The sequence below is a fragment of the Phalaenopsis equestris genome, unplaced genomic scaffold, assembly GCF_001263595.1.
Source record: "Phalaenopsis equestris unplaced genomic scaffold, ASM126359v1 Scaffold000421, whole genome shotgun sequence".
NCBI lineage: Eukaryota > Viridiplantae > Streptophyta > Magnoliopsida > Asparagales > Orchidaceae > Phalaenopsis > Phalaenopsis equestris.
Genome location: NW_018164862.1, coordinates 502,327 through 530,149, shown reverse-complemented (window position 1 = coordinate 530,149; position 27,823 = coordinate 502,327). Strand labels below are relative to the sequence as shown.

At 37.6% G+C, this 27,823-nt stretch overlaps 1 protein-coding gene across 1 annotated transcript in view; it reads left to right on the top strand.

Annotated features, from left to right (window-relative positions):
* Positions 1–27,823, top strand: part of LOC110027265 (mechanosensitive ion channel protein 3, chloroplastic-like) — a 63,668-nt gene that overhangs the window by 10,149 nt on the left and 25,696 nt on the right. The window contains 8 exon segments of the mRNA XM_020728614.1: positions 4,117–4,234; positions 4,344–4,438; positions 4,531–4,644; positions 8,137–8,200; positions 26,671–26,820; positions 26,899–27,009; positions 27,290–27,457; positions 27,601–27,714. Coding sequence (XP_020584273.1) covers positions 4,117–4,234; positions 4,344–4,438; positions 4,531–4,644; positions 8,137–8,200; positions 26,671–26,820; positions 26,899–27,009; positions 27,290–27,457; positions 27,601–27,714 — 934 coding nt within the window.

Sequence of the window (27,823 nt, the reverse complement as noted above, 5' to 3'; positions counted from 1 at the left end):
AATAAACAAACACATATAATTAATTATAAAATACTATTGTTATTAAATTATGATATATTACTATCATTAGTAATTATGCAATTTATAGTTAATCAAGTTTTCATTAAATGATATACATGTTATTATTGATGTTAATATTAAGCCTTTAATAAGTTGATTATTGAACATCACACGAGCTTGTTTGTAAACATTAATAAAGTAGTAGGATTGTGTTTGAGTTTGATTCATTTAGTCTTTGAGTTATCAAAAATATTCAAATTTGTTTAATTACTACTTCTATGAACTTGAACAAATATTTGTCGAGCCGACTTTAAGTAGTTCATCAAGTGCGTTGGTTCATTTATAGTCCTAACAATGAGTTACCTAATCAAAGTAATTTTCCAATTAATTGAAGTTTAAGGGTGTCCGATTATGATTTGTAGATCAGGCCTCACCTAGCTCATGAAATTTTGACTGCATGAGGCCTTGAGCTCTAGGTTAATGTTTTTGACCTTATTTCATTAGTCTTTGTGTGAGGTTTTGCTGAAATTTGTAATAAGTTGGTTTTTTCTTATCGAAGAATAAGTTCTTAGAACAAAGCCTTAAATGCCTTAAAAAGTTTTGGCAAAATTGTTATTTGGCTCTAGGCAGTCAAAGCAACACCTTGATCGTGTTGAATTGTGTTTAAGACCTAGTCCTTATTATTGTCGAATCTTTAGAGCAACTTGGTTTGATTTTGTGCTAGAATAAAATCCTTTGGGCATAATATTCAGTAGCCAGGAGATCCTTCATAGAAGAGGAATTTGGCACTTTGTTCTCTAACAAATGTCTTGAGCTTTTCGTTTTAATATTTTGATTTTGGGATAATATCACAGTGAGGAGAAGCAATGCTACCTTAGCAACTTCTGAAGTCAACTGTTAACTCAAGATGCCTTGGCGATCTCAATAACGGCTATTAATACCCTTGAATGCCTATTTTTGCTTTGAGAGGCAATCAAGATACAGGCACATTTTTTAAAGCTATTTCTTTTCAAGTTGATTTGGCACGCACTTCGGGGTTAGTGCACCAAATCTTTTTGTATTAAAATCTGTCAACTGTATGTGCAGAGGGCAAAACTATTATATATTTTATAGAAAATTTTCGTTTTATTTTTTTTTTCCTTTCTCATTATTTAAAGAATTTTATGGAATTTAGGTGTTTTGAAATACTTAAAATGTATAGAAATGTAAGTTTTGCAAGTTGGAACCTCTGTTAATATTAATTTTTGTTATTTTGGGGCTGTTTTTTTTTTTTTAAATTATGATGCTCAAGGATTTTAACAACTGTAAAGTCTTTTTATTATTTTTAGATTTAAGAATAAGGTCCGTTTGGGGCAGCTTATAAGTGCCGGCAGTGTTTTCAAAACGCCGCCGTACCGTTTGGTTCGCGCGTTTTGTCAGCTTATCCGAAACTGTGTTTGGGCTTTTACACTAAACGCAGACCGCGGGTCGACCCCCGTGGCCGGCCCGCGAGCCGCGTTTCAGGATAAACAACTTATCCTGAAACGCACAAGCTACCTCAAACAGGCAAACGGACCTAAATCTAAGGTATATTTGCAATTGCATTAGGTATAATATGTATTTTTTTATTTTTCTTAATTCATTATTTAGAAAATAATGATGTTGTTGATCTGAAGCATGCCGCATGCGGTCTTTGATGTTGACACACATAAGCTTCTAATGAGGTGAATTATGGTATCACTAAGTGGTATTATGTGGCAATTGTGAGGGTTTACAAGGCTTGTTTTGGGTTGACAAGTCCTACAATCATGGGATCCATTTGTTGGTGTGGCCTAATGAGAGGCTGACATAGTGCTGATGTGCAGACGTTTGGGATGCTCTTTATTGACTGGCAATCAGCTTTAGTGGCCTCCACCAAGCCAGGTGGCTGACCAAGAATCGACCACATCATGTGATATGGTTATCCCTTTCCTGGCCTAAGCTGGTGTGTTAGTGACCATTGTCCCCATTAATCCAATACTAAGTGTGCCATGTTGCTAGGCGGGCTTACCTAAGGGAGATTGTTGGCATGCCTTAATAGGTTATTCTGTTCTTAACTTGTCACTTTCATCCTAAATAGGTTGTGGCTTAGTTGATTGATACTGCTCCACCTTGACAATGGCATATATTAGATTGGCCCAGATGCCCATTGATTTAGAGGGCAAATATGAAGGACATTGATGCTGGGCTTCTTGATGCAGAAACAACCGCGTGATCCTTTGACGTGGGCATCTCACTCGTTACTCTAGACCAGCGCCGAATTGGGCCTAGACTACCTGGGACCGAACTGGTCATGACCTAAGAGAGCTGACCGGCTCTTTCATGATGGTTTTACTACTTTCCATAGAGGGACCCAATCCAAGTTATCTAGGGCTTATACATTTGATTCCTGTGTTTTACGTTTTCAGTTTTGATTGCGAATCTGTCAGGAGAGGGGTTGGCATCCCGTATTTTCCTTTCTAGGGATGTATGCGAATATTGCTTCGGCTGTATCTCGTTCCGAGGTGGGGTTATCTTCTAAAGGGTAGAGTGTTGCTCCGGTTGTATCTCGCACTCAAGGTGGTATCTTCTAAGTGCAGAGTGGTGCTCCGGCTGTATCTCGCTCTTAGAGTGGTATTTCTCCTTCCCCAACTTATCCACAACCTTTCTTCTGTTGTCGCCACCACCATCTTTACTGCAGCCACAGGAAAACAACCCCTCCTTGGCTGTTTTTCTGCGGTCCCTGCCTTTCCAACCACCATATTCTTCCCCACAACATTCCCCGGTGTACCCCCCCACCTTCCTTGCTGCAGCCGCCCATAGACAGCATTCCTAGGGTGTGATCCATGATCCTGCGGCCACCCGCAGCTTTACCATTCCAGCTGCCCAGCCACCCATTTCCCCCATTTCTGTTGGCTACCTTCGCCGTCCGCAGCTTTACCATTTCCCCCATTTCTGTTGGCTACCTTCGCCGTCCCAACCTCTTCATTGGGTAGCTGTCTCCCAGGACTGCCTCTATTTTTCTGTAGTCCAGCCTCATTCCTATCCTACCACAACCTTTCCAAGCTCCCTACGACCTTCACCACCACCTTGAAGTCACCCTTGTCAGGAGTGTGTCGTAGTCATTATTTTCTATTTTTTATTTGTGTGGTTGTAATTCCCTAGTTGAAATCAACACTAATATTTAATTTTTCCTATTGTGATTTGGTTAACTCCTGAACCAGACCTAGTTACCAATATGGTTGAAGATTGAATTGAGCAGCCTGATGACCATCTTGGATATTTTTGGCATCTGTAAGGCTCAAGTTGCCAGTGATTAGGGAATGCTATGGAAGGATGGACGAACAAGATCAAGAAGTTACAGAGAGGCGAAGAAGGAATACAAAATGCGGAACCTTAGGGAGCTTAATAGCCTATAGAGGAGTTCTTTATGAATTTTGGTTAATTTTGAGTGCCTTTCGGTTGTAATGGTTGCTAAGAGGAGACCAAGCAATCTCAAAAGAGGCTGTGAAGATTCATTTGATGCGCGTGAGAAAAACAGTGAGGTTACTAGGATTTTCTATGGTGTTTCCAGAGAGGCAGCCTGGTGGTAAGGTCAATGTTTTTTATTTCCTTTGTTGTTTGTTATTTATTTTGAAGCATTTGCATGGGTGGTACTTGTAGAAACTTGGGTAACGTGGGGGATGCTCCCAAGATGTTTGAAAGGAAGTCAATGTACTTGAGAAAGCGAGATGAGGTCACTGGTACTGTGTAGTGGCAGTGCATTGCTTTGTAATTCTTGATCTATTATGGACGATGGTCCACAGAATTGGGGCCATTAACTCTCCATTCTTTTCTTTTCTTATATAACCAGCTAAATTTGATTAAAAATTGGGAAATTTTGTTAAAATATTCTGAAAATTTGGGTTTCTTCTTCAAGTGACTAACTCAACTTGCTTATGCATGTAACCTGCTAATCACCTTGCTTTAACTACTTGAGTTTTGTTTAATTAACTGTTTCAAAATTCCAAATTGGTGAATACTAAGTTATGTCATGTAACGAGAAAGACTAGTCTCATCAGTAGCAACTGTGAACTGACATAACTAGATTATAAACTATTGTAAATTGTTTCTTTACAGGTCATTTAACATCTTACTTGGAGGTTTTCTTCCTCTCAGATTAGCTCCAGTAATTGGAATCATCGTCTTTTCTGTATGGGGTCTTGGGCTCATGCTTTATGGGAGGAATATCTTTCAAGTATATATCTTATGCTGATAATGGTTTTGACCATTCTCCTTAGAGACATGAACTTGACTAGTTAGTTATAAGTTTTATATTTAAAAAAAATGTCCTTTCTCCCCTGCAGAATGACAATAATTCTCAAAAGACTGGAACACATTTCGCCTTTGACTCTTATCTACAACCCTTACTATTTTGGACTGGAGCAATATTGGCTTGCAGGCATGTAAAAAATTTAGCATCTACATATTTGTGATTAACAAATATTTTTTCCATTTGCCAAGGATATTTACCCTTTTTTGTGCATTTAACAGAACAATGGATTTTATTGTTCTTCCATCAAAAGCAAGCCATGCTGTCAAGCAACGCCTTCTGACCTTTGTAAGATCATCATCCACTGTGCTGACTTTCGCATTTTGTCTTTCATGGTAAGTTTCTTGGTTTATTTCTCAAGTAATCTTTGACGTTTGACTGATGTATATTCTTACTTTTGTGAACTCTTTAACTGTTAAACTTGCAGCTTGGAACTTTGTTTAGAGTAGTTTTGCTTGGTTCTTGCTTTCATTCTCACATGCTATTTATTGCGTACTTTCTTACATGTCTGTCTCAGTTTTTTTCTTCATATATATGATAGGCTTTGATTTTTATCATAGCTGCCTTTTGGTGGCCCTACTAAAGGGCTTTTGCCTTCTAAGGATTTATAATTAGATGATTTGTGGTAGTTAAGCTGCTTTGTTTCTCTCTCTCTTTTTCCTGTTAAATTGGTTTTCTTCATTGTCTTTTAATTAGTACCTTAACAACCTGATCTGATTTGGCTCAGAAATTGAGACGATTTTTCGCAGAAGTTAGGGCAAATCAAATATTTTTCTTCAATAATCCAAGTAACTCAACAAGAATACATAAAAGATAAGCACCTACAATTTGAGTTGTAGGCGAGCTCTCCCAAATCATACAATTCGAAAGGTAAGAAATCTCTCCTAAACCCTAAACCTAAGACTTCCAAAAATAATCTCATGCATCCTCCAAGTCTATTAAGACCTATTTATAGCAAATAAGAATAAATAATAAAAGACTCAATTCCTCATAGGAGCAAAAAATACAAAATTTCGCTCAGGCTAGGCACTGTTTTAACAATACTCCCCTCCCAAAAGACAATTTGTCATCAAGGTGGGAAAAAATGAAGGTGTTCCTCCACAATTTTTTTCCTCCAACTCCTAACTATCTGTCTCCTCTCCTTCACAAACTAAAAGGACCTGGAGCATGCGATCCTTGCGCCAATGTTGTGGGGCTTATTTCTCATTATATCAAAAAGATAATCCATTCGTTGTCTTGCCGTGCACCTCTGCCTCTGTGAGACGCTTGAAGTTTCTCTTGGGACGGGCTCCTTTATTCTTCTTCTTTGACATCTTTTTCTTGGATGACATCTTCTTCTTGGATAACATCATCTGGGTCCTAGGTGTCATGGTTGTCAGGTTACTCTTGTGGAATTCTTTCATATTGCTATTTTTACTGGTATTCTTCATCGGGCTCTTAACTTCCACAATCTGGGCTAACTCCATCATCTCCCCAATTCTACACGGTCTCAATAGTTTGAGTGTTGCCTGTATGTCGGACTTTAGGCCCTCCATGATGTTTTCTTTCAATCCTGCTTCAGAAATCCCCCTCAACCATCTCGACAATAGCTCAAATCTCTCCCTATATTTCATGACAATCCTCACTCTAGATAAGACATAGAATTGCTTGTGTAGCTCTCCTTTCTGAATGGCTCAGAAAAGTTCTAACAAACAATTCTTAAATTCCTCCTACGAAAGAATCGTGTATCTAGTCTCTCTATTGAAACCAAGTTAGGGCTTTCTCCTCCAAACATAACCCTGCCTCCATGAGTTTCTCCTCCTCTTCTAGCCCATTTACCGTGAAGTAGCACCCTATGCAATACACCCACTCATGTGTGTCTTCGCCCCCAAAGTTCAACATCTTCAACTTCACCATACCTCATCCCGAATTCTCTCATTTTCTCTTCGTGCTCCTCCCTCACCCTTGCATAATCCATTCTCCATGTTTCGACCAGTTGCCTCCATCAGAACTCTTTAATCCATCTCACGTTGGAACCTTCGGAGGAGATTCTTGACGGTGGATGTTTGCCTCCTCACGTTCCTCTCACTCAATCTCTTTCTCTTTTGATTTAGCCAATGAATCTCCTGTCAACCCTTGGTTAGGGTTCACAAACTGACCCGCCGACGGGGTGTTAGATTGCATCTCGACGAGCCTCCTCATTTCTTCTCCAAGCACTCAAATCGTTTTTCTAATGAAGAAAACCTATTGTCCATGGAGGAAAACTTTTCTTCTATTGTGGGAAACTTTTCATCTATCCCAAATTTAATTTGGTTCATCTCTTTCTTCAATTTTTTCTCTAAATCATCTACCTTCTCAACTTCCATCTCTCAAGACGATTTCCAATCACGAAGGCTTCCACTGATTTGCATGGAGCTCTTGTACGCCGCAATCCCGATCATGAGGTTCAATCACTAGCGACAAGGGCACGAAATTCCTTAAAAATTGGAGTTTTAGGTCATGCATAATTATTGAAAGATCGGTGTTTTTGGACTTTGTAGGCCGTGATCCAGTCACGCAGGAGATCAGTCACGAGGTGCAAGGTCCGGTCATGCAGGTGATCGATCACGAATGTGTGAGATCCGATCATGCAAGAGATCACTGCACGTTGTGCTCCTATTGATGCTGAAATCCTGTTCCTTAGCTTCCCAACTAGGTTAAATCGTAACCGTTATAAGCCTCTATCGCGCCGTTTGCTCCCCAATGAGCTGTAATCATGACTGTTTGGCAAAGTTTGGTCATGAAGGCCTCCCATCGCTTGTACCTATGACATTGCGATCCCTTCTGTGGACGAATCTGCAGCTATGTACGCCTCTAACCAAAGTCTTGTCGATTTGAACATGATACAAAGATTTCAGCACAAATACAAGGTTGCTGCAGCGGTTGAATGCTCTGATACCAATTTGATACGATTTGTCTTGGAAATCAACGATTTTCCACAGTAATAAGGGCAAAGCAAGTTTTTCTTTGGTAATTCAAATAACTCAATACAAATCTATAAAAAATAAGCACCTACAATTCGAGAGGTAGCTGAGCTATCCTAAATCCTATAATTTGAAAGGTTGGAAATCTATCCCAAATTCTAAACCTAAGACTCATAACAATAATCTCATCCCCCCATCCTAAGCCTAAAAGGGTATATTTATAACAAACAATAAAAGATTCAACTGCTCTTAGGCGCATAAAAAACAAAATTGCTCTTAGGCTTGGTACCGGCGCAACATAGGCTTACTGGATATGTGTTTTGCTGAATGCTGATAAATGGAGCTGTGCACATGCTTCTATTTTTCCCTTCTTGACCTTATCTTTCGATTGTAATAATTATCATTGCCCTTATTTTCTTATCACATGATGTTTCTTGTAAAAATAGATCTTGAATGACCCCTGTTATGATGGCATACGACTACACACTTTTTTGCTGCGCTTCTTGACTTTCCCATGGATTATAAAAATGATCATTGCTCTTATTTTTTCATTGATTATGTTATTCTATTTAATATATATTGTAAAAATGGATCTAAAATGGACCATATTATGTATTTATATATGATCCATGAGCTTATGACTGTCTATGAGTATGCATATGGGTTGCAATTTTAAACCTAGGGACGTGCTTTGATTATTTTAACTTATTTTCTGCATCAAGGAAACATTGATTTATGGTTTTGAAAAACAAAGCATTTTTTTATTCCATTTTTCTGTCCAAGATTTTTGAATCGGTTTCACTTGAACTTTTTAATTTTTTATGGTGTGAACTAATCTAAATTTTTTTCATTATTACTGGTTGAAACCACTTTCATCACGAGCAGCGTGATTCAGCGGACTCAGAAATTCTTTATGAAGAAGAACAGCAGCTCTGATGATGCAAGAAATGTATGAAAATTTTCCCTTTGTCGTTGACATCAAGTAATGCTGGTCATTAAAAGCATCACTTGTTGTATCATGTTCATTTAAATATACTGCTTAGAAGTATTGCATTGACCATTTACTTAGATGAGATGATTACAATTATGTATCTTTTGGTACTTAATGTCTAAATTTGTTTAAATATAAGAAAGGTCCTCCCTTTTCTCATATAAGAATCTTTGTATTGCTTTTTTTTTCCTTTTGAGGATAAAAACCCATTTCAAATGTTTTTATTAATTGAAATTAGAGTGCAAGGCCCATTATAGATAAGTACGCCTTAAGTTAGTTGCACATAAGAAGGGCACAAGGGCCACTACGGATCTATTTTACAAATATTAACTATTTAGTTTTTAATTTAAAGAAAACACAGATCGGATTTAAACTAGTGGCCTCTTTCTAGGAAATAAAGAGCATTTTGCTTGAGTTAATATCTCTGTATTGCCTTTCATTAAATAAAAATGATGAAGCAATTTGCTGCGGGAGTATTTGGGTTCATGTATTTTTTTTTAATCCTTACAGGTTAGTAAATTTTTTTCTTCAATATTTAAGATTTTGAATTCATATTGCTTGAAATTAAAGAGTTAATAGATAATCTTCGGGCATGATATTACAAAATATTGGGCATCCATAATTTCTTCAGGAATCTAAGTGGGAATTTTTGGATGAAAAACTGATACTCGGCTTTAACAGGAAGTCCAAATATATTCCAAAGATTGAAGCTCCAGTATGTAGAATTTAGGATAAGTTATTGTTCAGCACTTCATGACAAGTGGCGGTTGAATAAGTTCTTTAAGATGCTTTTTAGTCAAAATATAGACTCATGGTTACATTTTCTTCCCTAGCTGAAATTGCCTTGTAGAACAGTCGATTGCTTGACATATTTTGTTTATTCAAAGTATAAACTCATTGCTACATTATATTTTGCTTACTAAAATTCTTCTGTGAAGGTGTTTCATTTTATTGAAATTCCTCTGCAGTTTTTGACTGATGATAAGGTAGGACCTTGTTTCTCTGTCCAAGCTAATAACACCGATCACCCATGTTAAAACCCGGCAAAAAGTCAGATCAATGATATTTTTCACACTCAGCACAAAGTTCCATGGTTTTACTGGCTATACCGCTACTAACCCTAAATAATGATAGACTTGGTTTTCAATCAATTTGAACTTTATGACTTAGTATATTGCTTTATTTGGCGCTCTTTCTTTTATGCAAATCTCTGCTCTTCTGAGTGATTTGAAAGGCAAATCTTTACTCTATTTGACCTTTTCATAAGTAATGAATAATCATCAATCCTTACCAATATTAAAGGCTGCCTAATCACATCAAACCTAGTTTATTTGAAATTAGTCATTGTGCATATCTCAATAGTGTTGTAAATTATGTCTCCTATTACATGACATATTTATCTTCTTATGCGGACTTATAAATTTATCTTGCATATGCATTTGCACAAAAGAGGTACAAACTACCTCTCTAAAATTATTATAAAAATTTCTCATTTGACCAATATATTGGACATGCCTCCCAACTTTTCTGTGTCGCCCTTCAACACCTTTTCGCTTCTCCATGTAATGTGAATTCTTTCCTTCCACCAGCCCATGTAACCTGAATACCCTCCTAGTGGAAGAGGACATACATTATGGTATATTTTCAATACATAGTAGTTAATTTGTACTTCATTTGGTCATTTAATTCTTGTAAATAATGGCGATTATATGCCTTGAACCAACTTCCAAGTATTTATCCATTAAGGTGTTACTTATACTAGATTAAGTGATGTGGAGCTAGGGGGCTGAACCAGACAGTTCAACAAGGGGGCTGGTTGAGCAGAAAGTGGCACGGAGTTGTCTGAACCTATTTTAGGGTTAGGGTTGCCGCCCAAGGGGAGGAGTTTTTCTCTCATAATTATCTATTATATATATGTTATTTTATATTTAGGTTCTGTGTTTTCTATCAGCACAACCATTGGTGTCCCCCATTTTCCCTCGTAGGGTTGTATCTGAGGGCGAGTGGTGCTTCGACTATTTCTCACTCAGAGACAGTGATTATTCTTGACTTTTCCATCATCTGCAACCCTCCGCTATCGCAACCGTCTGACACCGCAGTCCACTTCGCGACCACCTTCCAAATCAACATCCATCTGCCATCGCCTCCCAGACCCATCTCCCACTCCCTGCGCCTACATCCCACACTTACTGCGTTAGCCGCCAATTCCCCCATTCATATCTTAGCCTTTCTCCTATCACCTATTTACATCCCATCCAAGAGCAGGTTTGCCACAGCTTGTTCCCAACCTACCACCCTTCTACTCGATCTCCAACTAACCCTCCTTCACCTTCTTGTCCAACAGCCCCTGCTGCTGCCGCACCCCACACCAACTCTCCTTCCACTACTGCAACCTCATAGCCAACCAACCAACTGATTTTCAGTCGGCGTTCACCATTTTTGTAACCCCTACTACTTTCAACAATAAGATTTGCATTTCTTTGTGGTTTGGATTAACTCTGATATCATTTGGTATCAGAACTAGTCTAACTGTATTTAAAATTTTGAATTTTACTCATAAAAAAAAATTTGTTTGTGTCTTCTAGATACATCAATTTAATTCTACGATGATGATTTCTAATATTCTTTATTTGTATTCCTATCTCAAGGTTTCCTAGTACCCACCATACCCAAACCATCCCCACCAAATTTTTTTTCTTTCCTGCCACCAAATACTCTTTTAACTGCCATAAATTCCAAATCCTAACAATGCCACCAAGGAGATTCGTGCCCGAGCTTACCCGGAAAGAGATACAACGAGAGCTTCGTCATCTTAAGCAGAAGCTTGCAGAGATTGATGATGGAACTGTTAAGGAGATTACCCTCAATCTTGATATGGAGATTCGAAGGGGAGAAAAGGACGAGATCTGAATCCATTCCGTACGGATGACTTGAGTGATGAGGAAGACAAACCTCGATGCTTCAGAATTCATTATCAGAGGAGAGAACAGAGAGATTTCAAAATAAAAGTGGCTCTACCAGAGTTAGCTAGGGGTATGGCTCCAAACAATTTCATCGAATGACTACAGTCAGCTGAGAGGATATTCGAGTATAAAAAGGTGTCAGGAGATAAAAAGTAAAACTTGCAGTCATCAAACTGAAAAAGCGTGCCTCCTTGGGGTGGGAAAACCTGTAGAGGTAGAAAAAGAGAAAAAACAATGATAAGATTACCATATGAGCAAAGATGAGAAAGGATATGCAGATAAAATACATACCTAATTAGTGCCAAGATTTGTTTCTGAGACTCCACCACTTACAACAGATATAATACACAGTTTGTCCAATTGCAGATAAAATGTGAGTTGTCGAACCAAAGGAATATTCCATGGCGTGATATTTGGGGTTTTGAAGCCCGTAATCAACAATGTTGTGTAGTTGCAACTCTGTTGGTCATTGTGAGATGTCCAAATCTTAGCCCTGAAGGTGTAGAGACAACAAAAACAGAGCAAACAACCACCATCATTCTGACAGTCATCCACAGTTGGAGACATCATCAGGAGCACGTCTCATGGAGTTGAGAAAACTGGTTCGAATAAGGACAGAGCCATTTCGAGTGAGAAGCTCGAGAAGAGTAGCATTCCTACTATAGTCCCACCTGAAAATGCCTTCGATGCCATGGATTTGGGCACATCACCTTTAGTTGCCTGACGAATCATGTTGTCTTTTACCCAGTAGGGCGCAGTGGATGAGATTATTGACGAGGAGGTTTTTGAATAGCATGGTGAGGTGTATCATCTTCCACTGGATAAGGGCGAGATGCACGCGGTTCAACGGGTCTTATATATTAAGGATACGAGGGATCTGCAGTGGCTTTGCCACAACATATTGTACACCCATTGCACAGTGAACGAAAATGTATGCAGTTTCATCATCGATGGAGGGATAAACAAGAATGTATCGACTACGCAGATGGTGGAGAAATTGAGCCTCATGACTCAAAGACATTCCCAACCATATTCTTTGATGTGTCTGAAGAAGTAAAATAGGGCCAACATTGGTCGGAGGTGCCTAGTGGAGTTTTCGATTGGAAGACAGTTGCAAGATTAAATGTGGTGTAGCGTGGTACCCATGGATGTATACCACATTTTGTTGGGTAAATCGGGATAAGTTGACGGTAAGAATCAACGTGATGGATTTATAAATATTTATTCTTTTGTCAAGGAAGAGAAGCACATCATCCTTCTCCCTTCTGCAAAGCTCGACATCATAAGTACCCTTGCCAGCATTGCAGGGTCGGTGGGACCAGTTTTGGTGACAACACAGGATGATATGACCGAGTCATCGATTCCAGACATGGGACAGTCATGACAAAGAGCATTTCAAGACATCACTATTGATATTACTGTCATGACCACCACCATTCGGGGGAGGTTCAGGTTACACTCACTTTAGACCTTGGGCTATTTTAGGAAAATTCCACACTATATGCGTGTCGTGCAACCCCAGAAGGTTGGACCGATATGGATGTATGCTCGCAAGTGGAGAATGCTCCTCCGATATTTTGGGAGAGACTGCAGTCGATAGTAGGATCCGAGTGCTAATAGGACCGCCGTCGAAGATCCTTCAGCCCAGAGAGGTTACAACAGCTCCATCACTGACAGGAAGGCAAAAGCTTTAATCAATGAGGTTGAAGCTCCCCCTATCCCGATAGATTGATGCGGGGCTCTAAACCAGCCGTCCGGTGGAGCAGAAAGCTACAAGGGGCGGATTTAACCATTTTTTGGGGTTAGAGTTGCCACTCAAGCGGGAGATGTTTTCCTCTCCTGGTTATCTACTATTTATATGTTTTATGTTTTAGGCTTTCAATTTTTACCGTGTTTCTGTCAAAACAGCCGTCAGTGTCACCTGTTTTCTCTCTTAGGTTGTTACTATGTACAAGTAACGCTCCGACTATATCTCGCTCTGAAGTGGTGATTGTCCTCGACGTTCCCATCCCCCACAACATACTCCTCCCTTGCGGCAACTGTCGGACAACCTTTCGTAGTTGTTCTTCCATAAGTCCAATTCGCTGCCACCTTTCAGATTAACCTCCATCTGTCGCTGCCTCTCAGGCTCGTCTCCCACTCCTTCCTTCCACCTACAATCCTCACCTACTGCTTCAGCTGCCAACTACCTTGTTCAGCCCTTAGCCTTTCTCCTTCAACCTATTTCCATCCAATCCAACATTAGGTTTTCCAAAACCTATTTCCAACCTTCCCACCCTTCCAGCCGATCTCCAACTTACCCTCCTCCTTCACCTGCTTGTCCAACAGCCCCTGTTGTTGCTGCACCCCACACCAACCCTCCTTCCATTGCCGCAACCTTGCAACCAACAACCAACTGCTATTCAGTCGGCGTTTGCCGCCTTCGTTCTCACGCTAGGGTGTCGTCGTGTTTTTTGCATTTATTTCCTATTTTCTCTTAGATGGTTTGGTCACATTAAATGTCGACCATCTGATGATCCGATTCGGAGAGTAGATGCGGAGAGTAGATCTTGTGTTAAGAAAGGTAGAGGTAGACCTAGGAAGACTTGGGCTTATTGTATTAAAAATGATCTTAATTTACTAGAACTAAATGAAAATATGACACTAAATAGGACGCAATGGAGAAAAAGGAGTCATGTAGCCAACCCCACGTAGTGGGATTAAGGCTTTGTTGTTGTTGTTGTATTTCCTGTTTTCAAGAGTCTTGGTTGTAACTCCTCCGACTTTCAACAATAAGATTTGCGTTTCTTTGTGATTTGAGTTAACTCCGATATCATTGAGATTTTGAGGCTTGGATCATTTGTGCCATTGCTATCATCATTTGAGTAAGTGCATTAGTGTTCATAGTAATATTTTGTGGTTTTTCATATCCCACCATGTTTTTATCTCTCACTTCTTGATCGTCCATCTGCCTGAGTTATACTAGATGATGTTTATCTAGTTAAACTTACCATACTTTTTATCTCTTTCTAAAATTTTCTATAAAAAAGTCTCATTGTTCATTTGAACGGTTTTTTTGGCATGATTAGTATTATTTAATTCAATTTTTTGCTCTAATACCACTTTTCTTTTGACTTGAGCTAGGGCCCAAGGGTATGGAATATCAGGGCAGGTACATCCAATTGAATGTAGTTTTATGTTACATATTAACTTTAAGGTTAATATCGAAGTAGCATATGCTCTTAAAGTATTATCATTTGATATAACAAAAGAGTTACTAATCCATAACGTTCATTTTAAGCTAAAAATATATATAAGCATGTTAATATAAATATCGTTTTTTTGCAGCAACATGTCCACAATATTCAGATTATTTTCTTCCACTTCTTTTATACTTGAGATTTTTCCTTGAAAATATTAATTTAAATGTAATGATTTGGCATCATAACTCTGTTGATGAATCCATGCTTGTCATAATAGAACAAAAAATATGAAATTATTTTATAATTTATTTTATTCAACGATGAAAGTTTTAGAGACTTTGAAATATTCTATTATGCTATGATAACATGAATAAGAGATAATTATATAATACCTTGTCTTATTTACCATTTTATATAATATATTCATCACATTTCTCCTACTCATTTTTTTCTTGAGATTTACCTTGAAAATATTAATTTCAAAATAATGATTTGATAACTCAACTCAATGGATACATTTTTGCTTGTGCAATTTATTTTATTCTAAGATGTCTATGTATGAAGCTTGAAAAGATTCTTTTGTACTATAATGACATGAATAAGAGATAATCATATAATACCTTGTTTTATTTGCCATTTTTATGTACTATATTCATCACATGAATACTATCTAAATTGTATTATGTGATACATCAAAATTAATATTATTTTTGAAAGTTATGAGCACAAAATTATTTTATGCACTAGCATATTGATGACTCTAGACAGTAGCATGGGTGAACTTTGTCGGTTCATATGTACACGCAAGCCATCAATTTAGTTCATTTTATTTACATTTTTTATGTCCTTCAATATGTTAGAAGTTATATTAGGAAATAATTTTTTCCCGTGAGAAGTTATGGGGAATAAATTATTTCCTTTCCTATTTTAGGCTTTCCTATTTTATGTTGCTTTCTTTATCTCTGAAACAATTAATATTAAGTGATTAACTGGAGATATTAGGAGTTATATCTTTTTTTAATATTTATTTTTTTGTTGTCTTTTCTATTCTCGGATTCATGTAAGGATCATTTATACCCCCTTTTCATATCAATAAAAATATTATGCACTATTCTGAATTTCAGCATGACTTAACAACCTAATTTCGTACCCATTGGTCCTCCTTCCAGAATCGTCGAACTCTTTTCCTGCCGTCCTCTGTGCGAGAAGTCAGGGGCACTCGTCTTGGCATTTGAAACAACGATTTTTCTTCTTCTCTCCCCGCAGGCTTGGCCTGTCGGCTAGCCTTTCCTGAGCAGGAGCTTCGAATCTGTCGGCCTACAAAAAGCGAGCAGTAGTTTCCCAATAGTTTTTTTTCCTCTTGTAGAAATCTGTTCCATGGAGAATTTTCTGTTGTTGGCTGCCCAACAAAGTTTTTTAAATAAAGAACTATTGCATATTTGCTGTGTAGATCTATAGTCGTTGGTTCCCCTAGTTGCCGTCATTTTTCACCCTAACTGCCGCCAGTTCCCCTCTTCCCCACCGGTTGTTGCCGCTGATTCTTCTGGCAGATAGTTGCAGTCGCCGGACCTCCCTTCGCTGAAGAGTTGCTTGGACCTTCTTGTCGCGATATTGGAGTGCACCTAGACTGAAGACGTCCTTGAGATTCTCGTCGAGGGTATATCGCGTGGGCAACCAACCGTGGATTACTGCAGCCCCCTCACTGGCGGCATCTCCCGACAAGATTTCTACCAGACCTATGTCGACCGGCTCTCCCTCTCACCAACATCCCTCTCTGATGAGTTGTGTGTCGATGGCTTCTCTGTTGTACCTCCTACCCGCAAACGCTATTATTCTTTGTAGGACCTTTCCGCTGTTCTTACCGGCAGGACATTCCTGTTGTTCTTACCAACAGGACTTTCTCGCAGGAAACAAAGCAAATTATTTCTGCTATTCTTCCCAGTCGCAGTAAGCAACACAACTTTTTCTTCAAAATTTAGTGTTACTTTCTGTCGTTTCCTACTGTTCTTACACAAAAATCCAGCGTTGGTTCCTGCAACCTGATCCATCACCGTCATTTTCTCCTGTAGTATTTTTTTTCCTTCCCTGTGCAGGTGTCAGGGGGAGCAGCGTTTCCAGCGGTCCTTTCTCCTGAAGCTTTCTCAGTCAACATAATTTTTTTTGGACTTTATCTTATGTAAATACCAATTGAGAGCCGCCACTGATGTTCGGAGAGCGAGACTCTCTCTCTTCACTAGCACTCCGATCGAAGAGAAGTTATTTTCCCAGACATGTCTTCGCAACAAAAGTGGACAGAGGGGAGGAGCTATTTTTGCCTTTTTTCCCCCTGTAGGTTTCAATTGCTATTCCTTCTTGCAGGAAGTTGCGGCTGCAACCGTCTCCATGGTGTCTTTCGTCATTTCACATGCGTGGATTGCGAAAATGAAGGGAAGCTTGTTACAGAGGAGTTTATCGTTGGTTTGCTTGCAAAATGACTTGAATAAGACTATGATAGAGGCGAAACTGGATGTATCCTTGAATGAAATTCCAAGAACCGATCGACATGCCCTTCTCCGTTGGTTTCTTCGATGTTGCCGAAAATCTCCACGCAGGTTCTATGTGTTTTCTTTGGCACCAGAACTCTCCTTGCATTACTTTTTCTTTGATGAAACTCTCTTTCCAACAACAACAACGGCAACCAGTTCTCTCCCTGCAGGTTGCAACCCTTTTTCTCTACTGCCAGAAATCTTATCTATCAGCAATCTGCCTTGCAAAGGACAACATCCTGTTACGCGCCTTCCTTGCTGCAAACCCTTCTCTTGTAGCAGACCATTCTCCGAAGTTTTTATTTATTTATTTTTGTAGGTTTTATTTTGCAGTTTATTTTTTCAGGCTTTATCCTGTAGCTTTTATCTATTTTTTTCTGTAGCTAACGATAACTACAGTGAACTAAGTGAACTTTTCCTGCATGTTGTCTATTTCTTTGCAAATTCTCCTACAACATTACTTGCAAGAGTCTTCCTTCTACTTACAAACACTGCAAGAATCGCAGTCAAAGACAATCGTTGTTTTCTGCTTTCCTGCAAACTCCCCTGCCTGTAAGAGCCTTCCGCCTACCTACAGACACTACAAGAACTGCAGTCAAAGACGACCGCATTACATCGTGATGACTTCAAGTTCTACCTCACAGAAGCTTCCTTACCCATTGTTTGATATTTTCTAATTCAATCATGTTTCAACTTGAGGGAAAGTGTTAGAAGTTATATTAGAAAATAATTTATTTTTGTGAGAAGTTATCAAGAATAAATTCTTTCCTTGGATTTGATTTAGTTTCTTTCATATTTTAGGCTTTTTTATTTTATGTTGTTTCCTTTATCTCTAAAACAATTAATATGGATTCAGTAATTGGTGATATTAGGAGTTATATCTTTCCTAGGATTACTTGGGCATATTGTATAAAAAATGGTCTTAATTTATTAGAATTAAATGAAAATATGACACTAAATAGGCACAATGGAGAAAAGGGTTCATGTGGTCGATCCCACTTAGTGGGATAAAGGTTTTGTTGTTGTTGTATCTTTTCTATTACAGGATTCATATAAGAGTCTTTTATACCCACTTTTTATATCAATAAAAACATTCCGTATTATTCTAATTTCAACATACTATTTTTCTGTAATAAGTAATGCATGAGATAGATAATTTAAACATGATAAAAGTCCTATGGTGTTCATTTCAACATGGTTAATAAAATCAAGAGCGGAGATAAATCAAGCGTGGAGATAAATCAAATTGGATTAATATCAATAGTTATTGATGCATTTAGTTTAGAGGAAATAACATCGTCTCTATAATTCAAATTAGGAGTTGAGACTCTCAAATATTATTTCTCAATTTCACCATTATTTTAAATACATTTATTTCTACGAACCAATACAATACTTAATAATATAAGATTATAATCACTTGAAATATCTATTTTCATTAAATTTGATTCCTATTTACTTGATGCGACTCATAGTTTTTCAAATATTAATCACTTGAATTTATTTCCATATATATGTCATTACCTTGAGCATATTAATTATCAGTAACTTGTAAAACAAATAAATTTATGAGCAATTAATATTTTAAATTACATATATTTATTTTATTTAATTTACTAAAAAAATATTTATCATTTTTTTTTACGTGCAAACTATATTACAACAATCCCTTAACTCTTCAAACATTTGCATGAACTATATTTCTAAGTTTTTTAAATACCTCATCTCTAAAATTGATTTTTTTACGAGAATATACTCCAAATCATTGAACGGAGATTCTAAGTTTGAAATTTTATCTTGATTCATAAATTGAAAGAATAATAACAGGCATTATGTAAACTTTTTATGATGCACAACTTATACTCATAAACTCTTATCTTAACAATATAATATTTGAATTTTTTTATTAAGTGTCTGTTTGAGCTGATAAACAACTGATCTTGATAATCTGCTGATGAGCAGCTGATCCGAATAAGCTGGCTGGCTGTTTGGTTTATGCATATGCATTTGGAAAACAGCTGAAAAACAGCTGATTTGCAGCTGTTTTTGGATAAATGACCATTTTGCCTCTGAACTGAATAAATTGTTACACTATTTGGTTTCTGCGGTTTTAGAACAACTGATTTGCAGTTGTTTGTGGAAAAATGATCATTTTGGACACGTACACTGGAGCTGTTCGTAACAGTAATATAATTGAACACATTCAATATACTAAAATCCAAAAAAAAATCATTTTTACATATATAACACTCAACTCTTATGGATTTACATATCGCACATCAAAACTTTCATTTTTACACTCATACCACAAAATTCCAATGTATTTACATATCTAACACTTAAATGTTACTTTCAGCAGTCTCACAAAAGAAATTTGTAAATGAAGCATGAACAAAAAAAAATCAGAGGTAAATCGCTCAACCAAAAAAAAATCAGAGCTTCCTTCGGCAGTGACGAGCAGCGGAGAGGTAGGATTTAAAACAAATTTCACATACACCCATTAATGCTTATTCATATTTTAGTGATAAAATATAACATAAATTAAATTCTTAGACTCTCTTTCTTCTCTACATTCAAAAGTCAAAACCTTCTCAAATCCTCTAATGAATCTTATGCAAGCATAAGGATTTAAAACAAAGTATTTCTAATTTGATGCATGAAGAAATAGAGAAGAAAAAAAAATCTAGTTAGGCCTTAAATTTTACCTCACTTTAGAACTCAAGAGGAAATAAATGGAAAAACATCTATTTTCTTTCATATTTGTTCAACTTGTCCATCGCCCCCCCCCCTCGACTTGACATACTTACCAGCATTCCCTTGCTTTCGTGCTTGCTCAAGTCTGTCTCCGCTTTCTCTCTCATTCATTTGCTCGCTTTGTCTCTCTCTAAACTCCTAACTTCTCCTGTGTCTTGATTAATAAGCAAGGTCGACTAGTGTTTGCTTAGTTGAATCAATGCTAGATAGTTTATATTTTATTATTATTTAAATTGAATTTTTAGAATCTTCATTTAAAAATAAATTGCTCTTTACAGTCCTAAACCATTTTTCACAACAATATTTTCAGGAAGTAAATCTAAACATTGCTACTAATAATTATACTATCATAAGAACAACTTAACTTTATTCGGCATAAGTATCAATTTCCCTTGTATTCCATTTTAATTGAATTTTGTGTTCGAGCTAAAAAATTTGATTCTATTATCTTTTGTTAACCAAAATTTGTCTATGAAGGTGCTCCACTTGATTATTTGATTTAAATTCTTTTGAAGCATTTTTATGATGTAAGATGATACGTTATTATGTGTAGAGTCAGATGATACTAATAACAAATACTGAAACTAATAAACATTCATTTTGATGATATTTTCAAACTTTGCACAAGTTTTCATTAGTATTATGGGCCATTTTGCTTCTAATTCTTCTAGTAACAGACTTAAATTTCTTCCAATTTTAGACTTATGGGTAATCCTTCGGTGTTCTTCCTTTAATGCAGATACACTTCCGAGTGATTTGAAAGTCAATTTTTATTGTCAAAATAATCTTCGATCTCTAAAGATACTAAATATTGTCTGGTCGCATCTTTTAACTTATGTAGGAATTGATGGTATTTTTCTTCTGCATTTTGTATCAGTTATGTGTAAATTTTGCCTTATATTCCATTCTAGATTTATCTTCTTGAACCATGCTCATAATGCTCATAAACATAGCTTGCGTACGCCTCTGCACGGTAGAGTTGCACACTATTCTTTGAGGAGTTCTACAAAATCTTTCTATTTTCCAACATATTGGGTTGTTTCTCAACTTTTTCTGATGATGCCATACAACATTTTTTTTCCATCTAATGTGATTGTAGCGGTCATCTTCATTCTTTTATCTTAGCATTATATACCATTCAATATCTTTTGAAGATGTGGTTGTAATTTTTTAATTCACTTGGTCCTTCAGCTTCTATAAATTATGATGGTAGCATGTTGTGGAACAACCTCAAGTATTTATCCTTGAAAGTGTGCATAATGCATTGATTAACAATAAAATGTTACAAAGGAAAAAAGCCAAATAAAAACAAAGAAGCGGATAGACCTCTTGTGCATATGCCCAAAAGAAAAGCAAAATGTACTCTAGTACATTTTTCCAAAACCAAAGTGAAAAGATGGTTTTGATGGCTTTGCTCATGGGGTGAGAGCTGCTCCAAGGGTGGCTCCTCAACAACCATATGGTTCGCTGTGTACACTGCTACTAGGATTAGAGCCTTAATGAAAGGAACCTCAAACTAACCAGGAGGGGGGACACCAAAAGGGGAGAATAACAACCTCAAGGGTCTGGGCCTAGGTTGGGGATGGATTGGATATCCTTTAGAGCGGGGATGACAGGGCTTACCCCTTAGGCCCTATTTGGGGCAGCTTATTTGGTGCGTTTGTGTTTTGAAAATGTAGTCGCGGCATTTGTTTCATGTGTTCGCTCTGCTTATCCGAATAATCCATTCGTGTTTTCTTAATAAACGCGGTTGCGAGCTCGACCCCGCGGCCCGTGTTCTTACCCTTGCTTATTACCTTCATACCCTTTGTTCCTCGCTTGACCCTCATTCTTTCCTAGGTTACTCCTTGCTTGCCTCTCTCTCAAATGCTCCTATCTCACGATTAGTGGTGCCTTTCATCTCTTCCTCCTCCTTTCGATTTCTGGTTATTATGCTTTGTAAGTAATTTTCGATGAAATGCCTTTCTGTATGTTATTTGTGGCGATTTTTTGATGGAATGATATTTTGTATGAGGTTTTCCGATAGAATGACTTTCTTTATGCAATTTTTCGTTTCTTTGGATGTAATTTGGAGAATTGGTGAAAGTGTGTGCTTGATTTGACGATAGCAAGGTTTCATATTCTTATTTGTAGAGGGTGCTCATTCGTAGATAACAAGTTTTCGGGTGCCCTGTATGTCATTGCCTCAAATGAAAAAATATTGGATGGGTTTTCATCAATTCCTTTGATGTTTGTGTGAAAATTTGAAAATTGGATATAAATGAGTGCTTGGTTTGTTCATAACATTCTTTCGGGTGGTCTTTTTGCATTTTCATCATTTCAATACTACACTGTTTTTTTTTTTATGCTTCAGCCATAAATTGAAAAATGGATGAAAGAGTACTTCATTTGTAGATGAAAATGTTTGGTCTGTATGTAGTTGCATTGAATTAAAATTGAGGGGAAATGCTTCATTGAGGTGTGGGCTGTGGGTTGTGGTTGGATGTCGTCTGTTGTGGTTGTGGTTGTGATTGTGGGTGTGTGTGTGGTGGTTGTGTGTGTGTGTGTGTGTGGTGGTTGTGGGTGTGTGTTGTGTGGGGTTGTGGTTGGGTGATGTGTGTGTGTGTGGTTGTGTGTGATGTGGGTTGTAGTTGGGTGCTGTGTGTTGTGGTTATGGGTGTGTGTTGGGCTATGATTGGGTGCTCTGTGTGTTGTTGTTGTGCGTGTGTGTGTGGCTGTGTGTTATGTGGGTTGTGATTGAGTGTTGTGTGTTGTGGTTGTGAGTATGTGTATGGTGGTTGGGTGCTCTGTGTGTTGTTGCTGTGCGCGCGTGTGTGGCTGTGTGTTATGTGGGTTGTGATTGAGTGTTGTGTGTTGTGGTTGTGAGTACGTGTATGGTGGTTGTGGGTGTGTGTGTGGTGTGGGTGTTTATTTGCCTCAAATGAAATATGGGAAGGGGTTGTGGTTGTGGTTCATTGAGGTGACCTGTATGTAATTTCTTCAAATAAAATATGGGAAGGGGTTGTAGTTCATTGTGGTTGTGGTTATGGGCATTCTGAAGATTTTTGGCCTAAAAGGGTCTTTTTATAATTTCATCTCGTTTAGAGCATTTGCAATAATTTTTCATTTTGAACCTCTTGAGGGTTTTTTGGAGAACCTCTTGAGGGCTTTTAGGGTTTTTTGGAGTAGCTCTTTTGGTGGTTGTGGGTGTTGGGTGGTGGATGTGCTGATGGTGGGGTGGTGCATGTGCTGGGGGTGGGGTGGTGGCTGTGTTGAGGGTCGTGTGGTGATTGTGCTAGGGATTGATGGAGGATGTGCTGGGGGTGGGGGTGGAAGTGCTGGGTGTGGAGCGGTGGCTGTGCTGGGGTGGGTGGTGGCTGTGCTGGGGGTTGGGTGGATAGGGTCGGGGTGGGTGGTGGCTATGCTGGTGGTTGGGTGGTGGCTAATGTCTATTTTTAGGTTAATCTTAAATATTAATGTTTTCCTTTTTTTTTTTTTAGTAACACATTGGTTAATATAAAAGAAAGAAGTCAATTCATTAGCCATGTGGGATAGAGAAGTCACACATATTTTGCAACCTGTGTTTTAAGGAGATTGAGCTAGGAAATAGATCCGTCACTTATTTTAACATGGAAGGTTGACAAAATATTATGAAGAAGTTCAATAAAATGACAGGAAAGGAGTACGATAAGTTACAATTTAAGAAAAAGTGAGATCAGTTGAAAAAAAATTAAAAATTATGTAAGGAACTAAAACGGAGATCCGTGGGCTTGGGTTGCGATCCAATCAAACGGAGTATTGATGCTTCAGAGAAATGGTGGACTCAGAAATTAGAGATAATAACATATTCCTTGAAGACTTGTTTTTCCTTATTTTATCCTACTAAGCTGTTTGAAGTAATAAACTTGGCCGTATGTTGCTGGTAGTGTCAGCCACCCTGACTTGGAGGAAAAGTTGGATCATATGTTTAGTGGGGTTGTTGCAATAGACACTTATGTGTTCACCCAAAGTGAGCATGGGTTTGCAAGCATACCAGAAAACTTGGAGACCGAGCAGGTATGTGAGTCCGGTGAAGGCCCCAGCCTAAAACAAAAGGACCTAGAGTTCACATGCCGGTCAAAGCGTACTAGGGTGGAGAAAAAGAAAAAATGAGCTGCTTTTGTCAAAAACCAAACGGTAAAACTGGTTGATGTGTGCACAATTCAGGCTGGCACTTCACGTGACACCTCCATAGACGACTTTCTCCGAGTTTTGGAAACATATCCCAAAGTTTATGGGGATAAGCCGTATTTGAACTCCTTAACCCGACCCTTAGACAGACAATTAATTTTGTGAATTTTTTGTTTAGTGGCTTTTTTTTTTTCTGTTTGTTTCATGGGATATCTCATAAGGAAGGATGACGAAGATGTCACAAAAATGGTTGAATTGTGAGAGCTAATTACAGACGCCATTGTTAGAGTTGGTTAGATGGGTCTTATTTATTTTATGTTCCATGTATTATTGATATTTTAGATATTGCAAGATTCATGTTGTTTGTAATTATTTTTTTTTCTTTTTCGATTGCTTTTCGTTTCTTTTTTGTGGGTTTGTGAGATCCATGATGAGACGTTCGACCCTGTCGGTTCTTCTGGATGGTCACAACCAAGTTCTTATTTTCTATTCGATGCTGGGGTTTCTGAGGTTCTTCTAGATGTCTGTTGATCGTTGTTGGTTAGTGTCACATGTGAAATCCTGATAATTACAACCAAGTTTCTCTTTTCTTTTCGATGCTGAGGTTTTTGAAGTACTTTTGGATGGTCTTTTTTTGTGATATGTATATTTGACACATACGAGCTTTGTATTAAGTGAGCTAAAGACAACCAATAACATCTATTTTGTAAGGTCTGCTGTCTTTTTGTTGTGACATGTTCGATGAGGTTGGTGTACTTAGTTCTCTGAGACTTTGCGCGCACAAAAAATTGTAATTGATTACTGTTTTTGTCAATTTATACTTATGTTATAACTAATAAATTGTCTTTTGAATCATTTAGGGAATATGAACTCCAGGATTTCAGGGACCTCTCAAGTATTGCTTTGACTCTGTGGACTTCAGACTTCCTTATTGACGTCAAGTTAGACATATAACTATGAAAGACGGCTCTACAGGTGTTCGCGAAGAATCACGAATAAGTGTGAATTCTTCAGATGTGCAGACAGTTTGCAAATTCCACTGCAGACAGTGATTGAGAATGGATGATATCTCTGGAAGACGACGTAGCTCGTGACATACGTCGTCTGTATTTTAAAACTAATATTATCATATTTTTAAATATAATTTTAATAGTTTTTTTTTCTTTTTTTAGCAATCTTGATACTGTTAAGTGGGGTGTATATCTTATTTTTTATCAACTATGAAGTGGTTTTTTGTTTCTCAAGTATCAAATATATTGTTATGATAGTTCAGTTGCAAACAACATTACTGCACATAGATAGAATAGTCATTTATCTAGAAACAACTGCAAAATAGTTGCTTTCCAACAACACAAACCAAACGGCTAACCAACTTATCCCGACCAGCTGCTGCTTAATAACTTATCTGCTGCAACTTATCAGCAGCTTATTAATATGCTACAACTGCCCAAAACAGACCCTTCGTGTGACAATGGCTCAAGGTTCATAATCTCCATCTCTAGAAGGGCCTTAAGTCTCCAAATCCCCTTGGGGTTCGGCCATTGCCATGGTTGTGGCGTCTTCCGTGCCAACAGGTAAATCCCTCTCCATTTCGTGGTGGACTGCATTAGTCGTAGAAGTAGCATGTGAGGCTTCTTCATGCAAACCAGGACCATGGCTGAGAGAGGAAGTTCTAACTTCATGTTGTTGGTGGCTAGGAACCCCCACCTAATCTGCTCTTTCCTCTTGCCCCTCAGATTGGGGTTTTCATTGAGGAGCTTTGTGCCCAATTATGCCAAACTTGAAACACAGCTAAGTAATGCTCTCATACTAAATAGGCCTTGAATCCAAACTTCCATAGGCAATTTATGGGAAAGATCAAGCCGAGCACAAGCCTGAGCATAAGAAAATCTTCCCCATATCCTTATGTAAGCATCCATCTAAAGTGGTTGGCCAATCATCATTGCAATGTGAATGATATTCTGCTTATCCCAATAAAAGAAGGGCATAGTGGGAAACAAATCCAAACTGTTGAAAATAGCATATGTAAGGAGGTCGGGGAGAAATTCGTAGACCTTCCATTCAGATGCTATTGTTAGTCCCATTAGATTGAGACATTGAGTTTTGATTGTCATCATTTGAGCAAGATCATTAGTATTTACAATAACATTTGGTGGTACTCCATCTTCCATAACATTGTCATCATTTCCTTTTGATTATCCGCATGCTTAGATATACAAGTTAACAATACATGGTTAGAATTAACATATTGTCAAAATAATTTTTCTTAGTTTTTCTTATGGGTATTTCTTATTGATTATTTTAATGACTCTTTCAATATGATTAATATTACTTAATTTAAATCTGGGCTCTATTTCTACTTTTTTTTATGACTCGGCCTAAGTGCCTAGAATACAAAGGCAAGAATAGACAATCAGATGAAGTTTTAGATAGCATCTACTAGCTCCAAAGTGAGCATCGAATTAACAATTTATAAATGTTTTTAAGATATCATCATCCAATACAATAAGAGAGCCATTACTCCGTAAAGTTCATTCTAAACCAAATATATATATATATATATATATATATTGTGTGTGTGTGTGTAAATTCTAAGATAAATCCTATTTTCTTGCGGCATCACCTCTGCAAATTACAGTTGATCTTGCACTCATTTTTTTTCTCAAGATATATGGAGTTACTTGCTCGCTGGATAATACCCAATCATGGTTTTTCTCTTCTCTGGCTGCTTGTCTCTTTATTTTTAACCGTATGTGGCTTTGTTCAGTACACCTACATATTGATGTTAAACTTAGTTGATCCACTGTTGATGCTAGCTTGAACTTAATTTAATAAATTCAGCACATTATATGCAGATGGGTTTCCAATTTGCTTGGAGAGCTGTGTACACTGCTGTGTGGATTGCTGCGTTTTCTCTGTTTATGGAATTACTGGGGTTTTCAACCCAAAAATGGCTAACAGCTGGAGGTTTAGGAACAGTATTACTGACCCTAGCCGGACGTGAGGTGTTGTATCGTAGAAACATCATCTTCCTTTGTGTTGGATATTCAACATTTCTCTATATGGATAATTTTGTGATGTAGATATTCACCAACTTTTTGTCAAGTGTCATGATTCATGCCACACGCCCATTTATTATAAATGACTGGATCCAAACAAAGATCCAGGGCTATGAAGTTTCCGGAACTGTTGAGGTTGGTTACTGTAAATTAAAATTTTTGATGAAGCATGCAATTTGCAACCGTCATCATTACTTCCAAAACGAACTATCTGCTGCATATACATTCAAACATTGCATTATATTGTAGTTGCAGGTTAATCAACATCATGTTCTGTTCTTTTTTTATTACTTTCTTCGGTTGAAGTACTTATTTATAAATGAATTACTGTTTAGCTGAGTCAAGAACGCAATATTTAATTTGTCTCTTTTATGGTTTAGCTTAGACTATATTTGATGTTTATAAACCTTTGCAGCATGTTGGTTGGTGGTCTCCAACTGTTATAAGAGGTGATGACCGTGAAGCAGTTCATATTCCTAGCCACAAATTCACAGTTACTGTTGTTAGAAATCTTAGTCAGAAGACTCATTGGCGTATAAAAACCCATCTTGCAATCAGCCACTTGGATGCTAATAAAATTAGTGTAAGAACTGCACTAAATTCTCCTTGCGTTTCATAAACGTTACTTATATAACTGGTTTATACTAATTTCTAAGAATTCAATTTTCCTTTTTATTCTCCCTTGAGTGGGAAGTGTTAAAAATTTTTTTTCCCTTTACTATTCAGAACATTGTAGCTGATATGCGCAAAATTTTGGCAAAAAAAACTCAGATTGAGCAGGAGAGGCTGCACCGTAGAGTATTTTTGGATGACATAAACCCAGAAAATCAGGCACTTTTGGTAAAATACTACCCATTTTATCAACAATTTTCCTGATGGTCCTCAAGTCAATTGTGGTTCCTTATGCACTTTTAGCTCTTTCTTATTCTTGTACTGCTTCAAAACAACT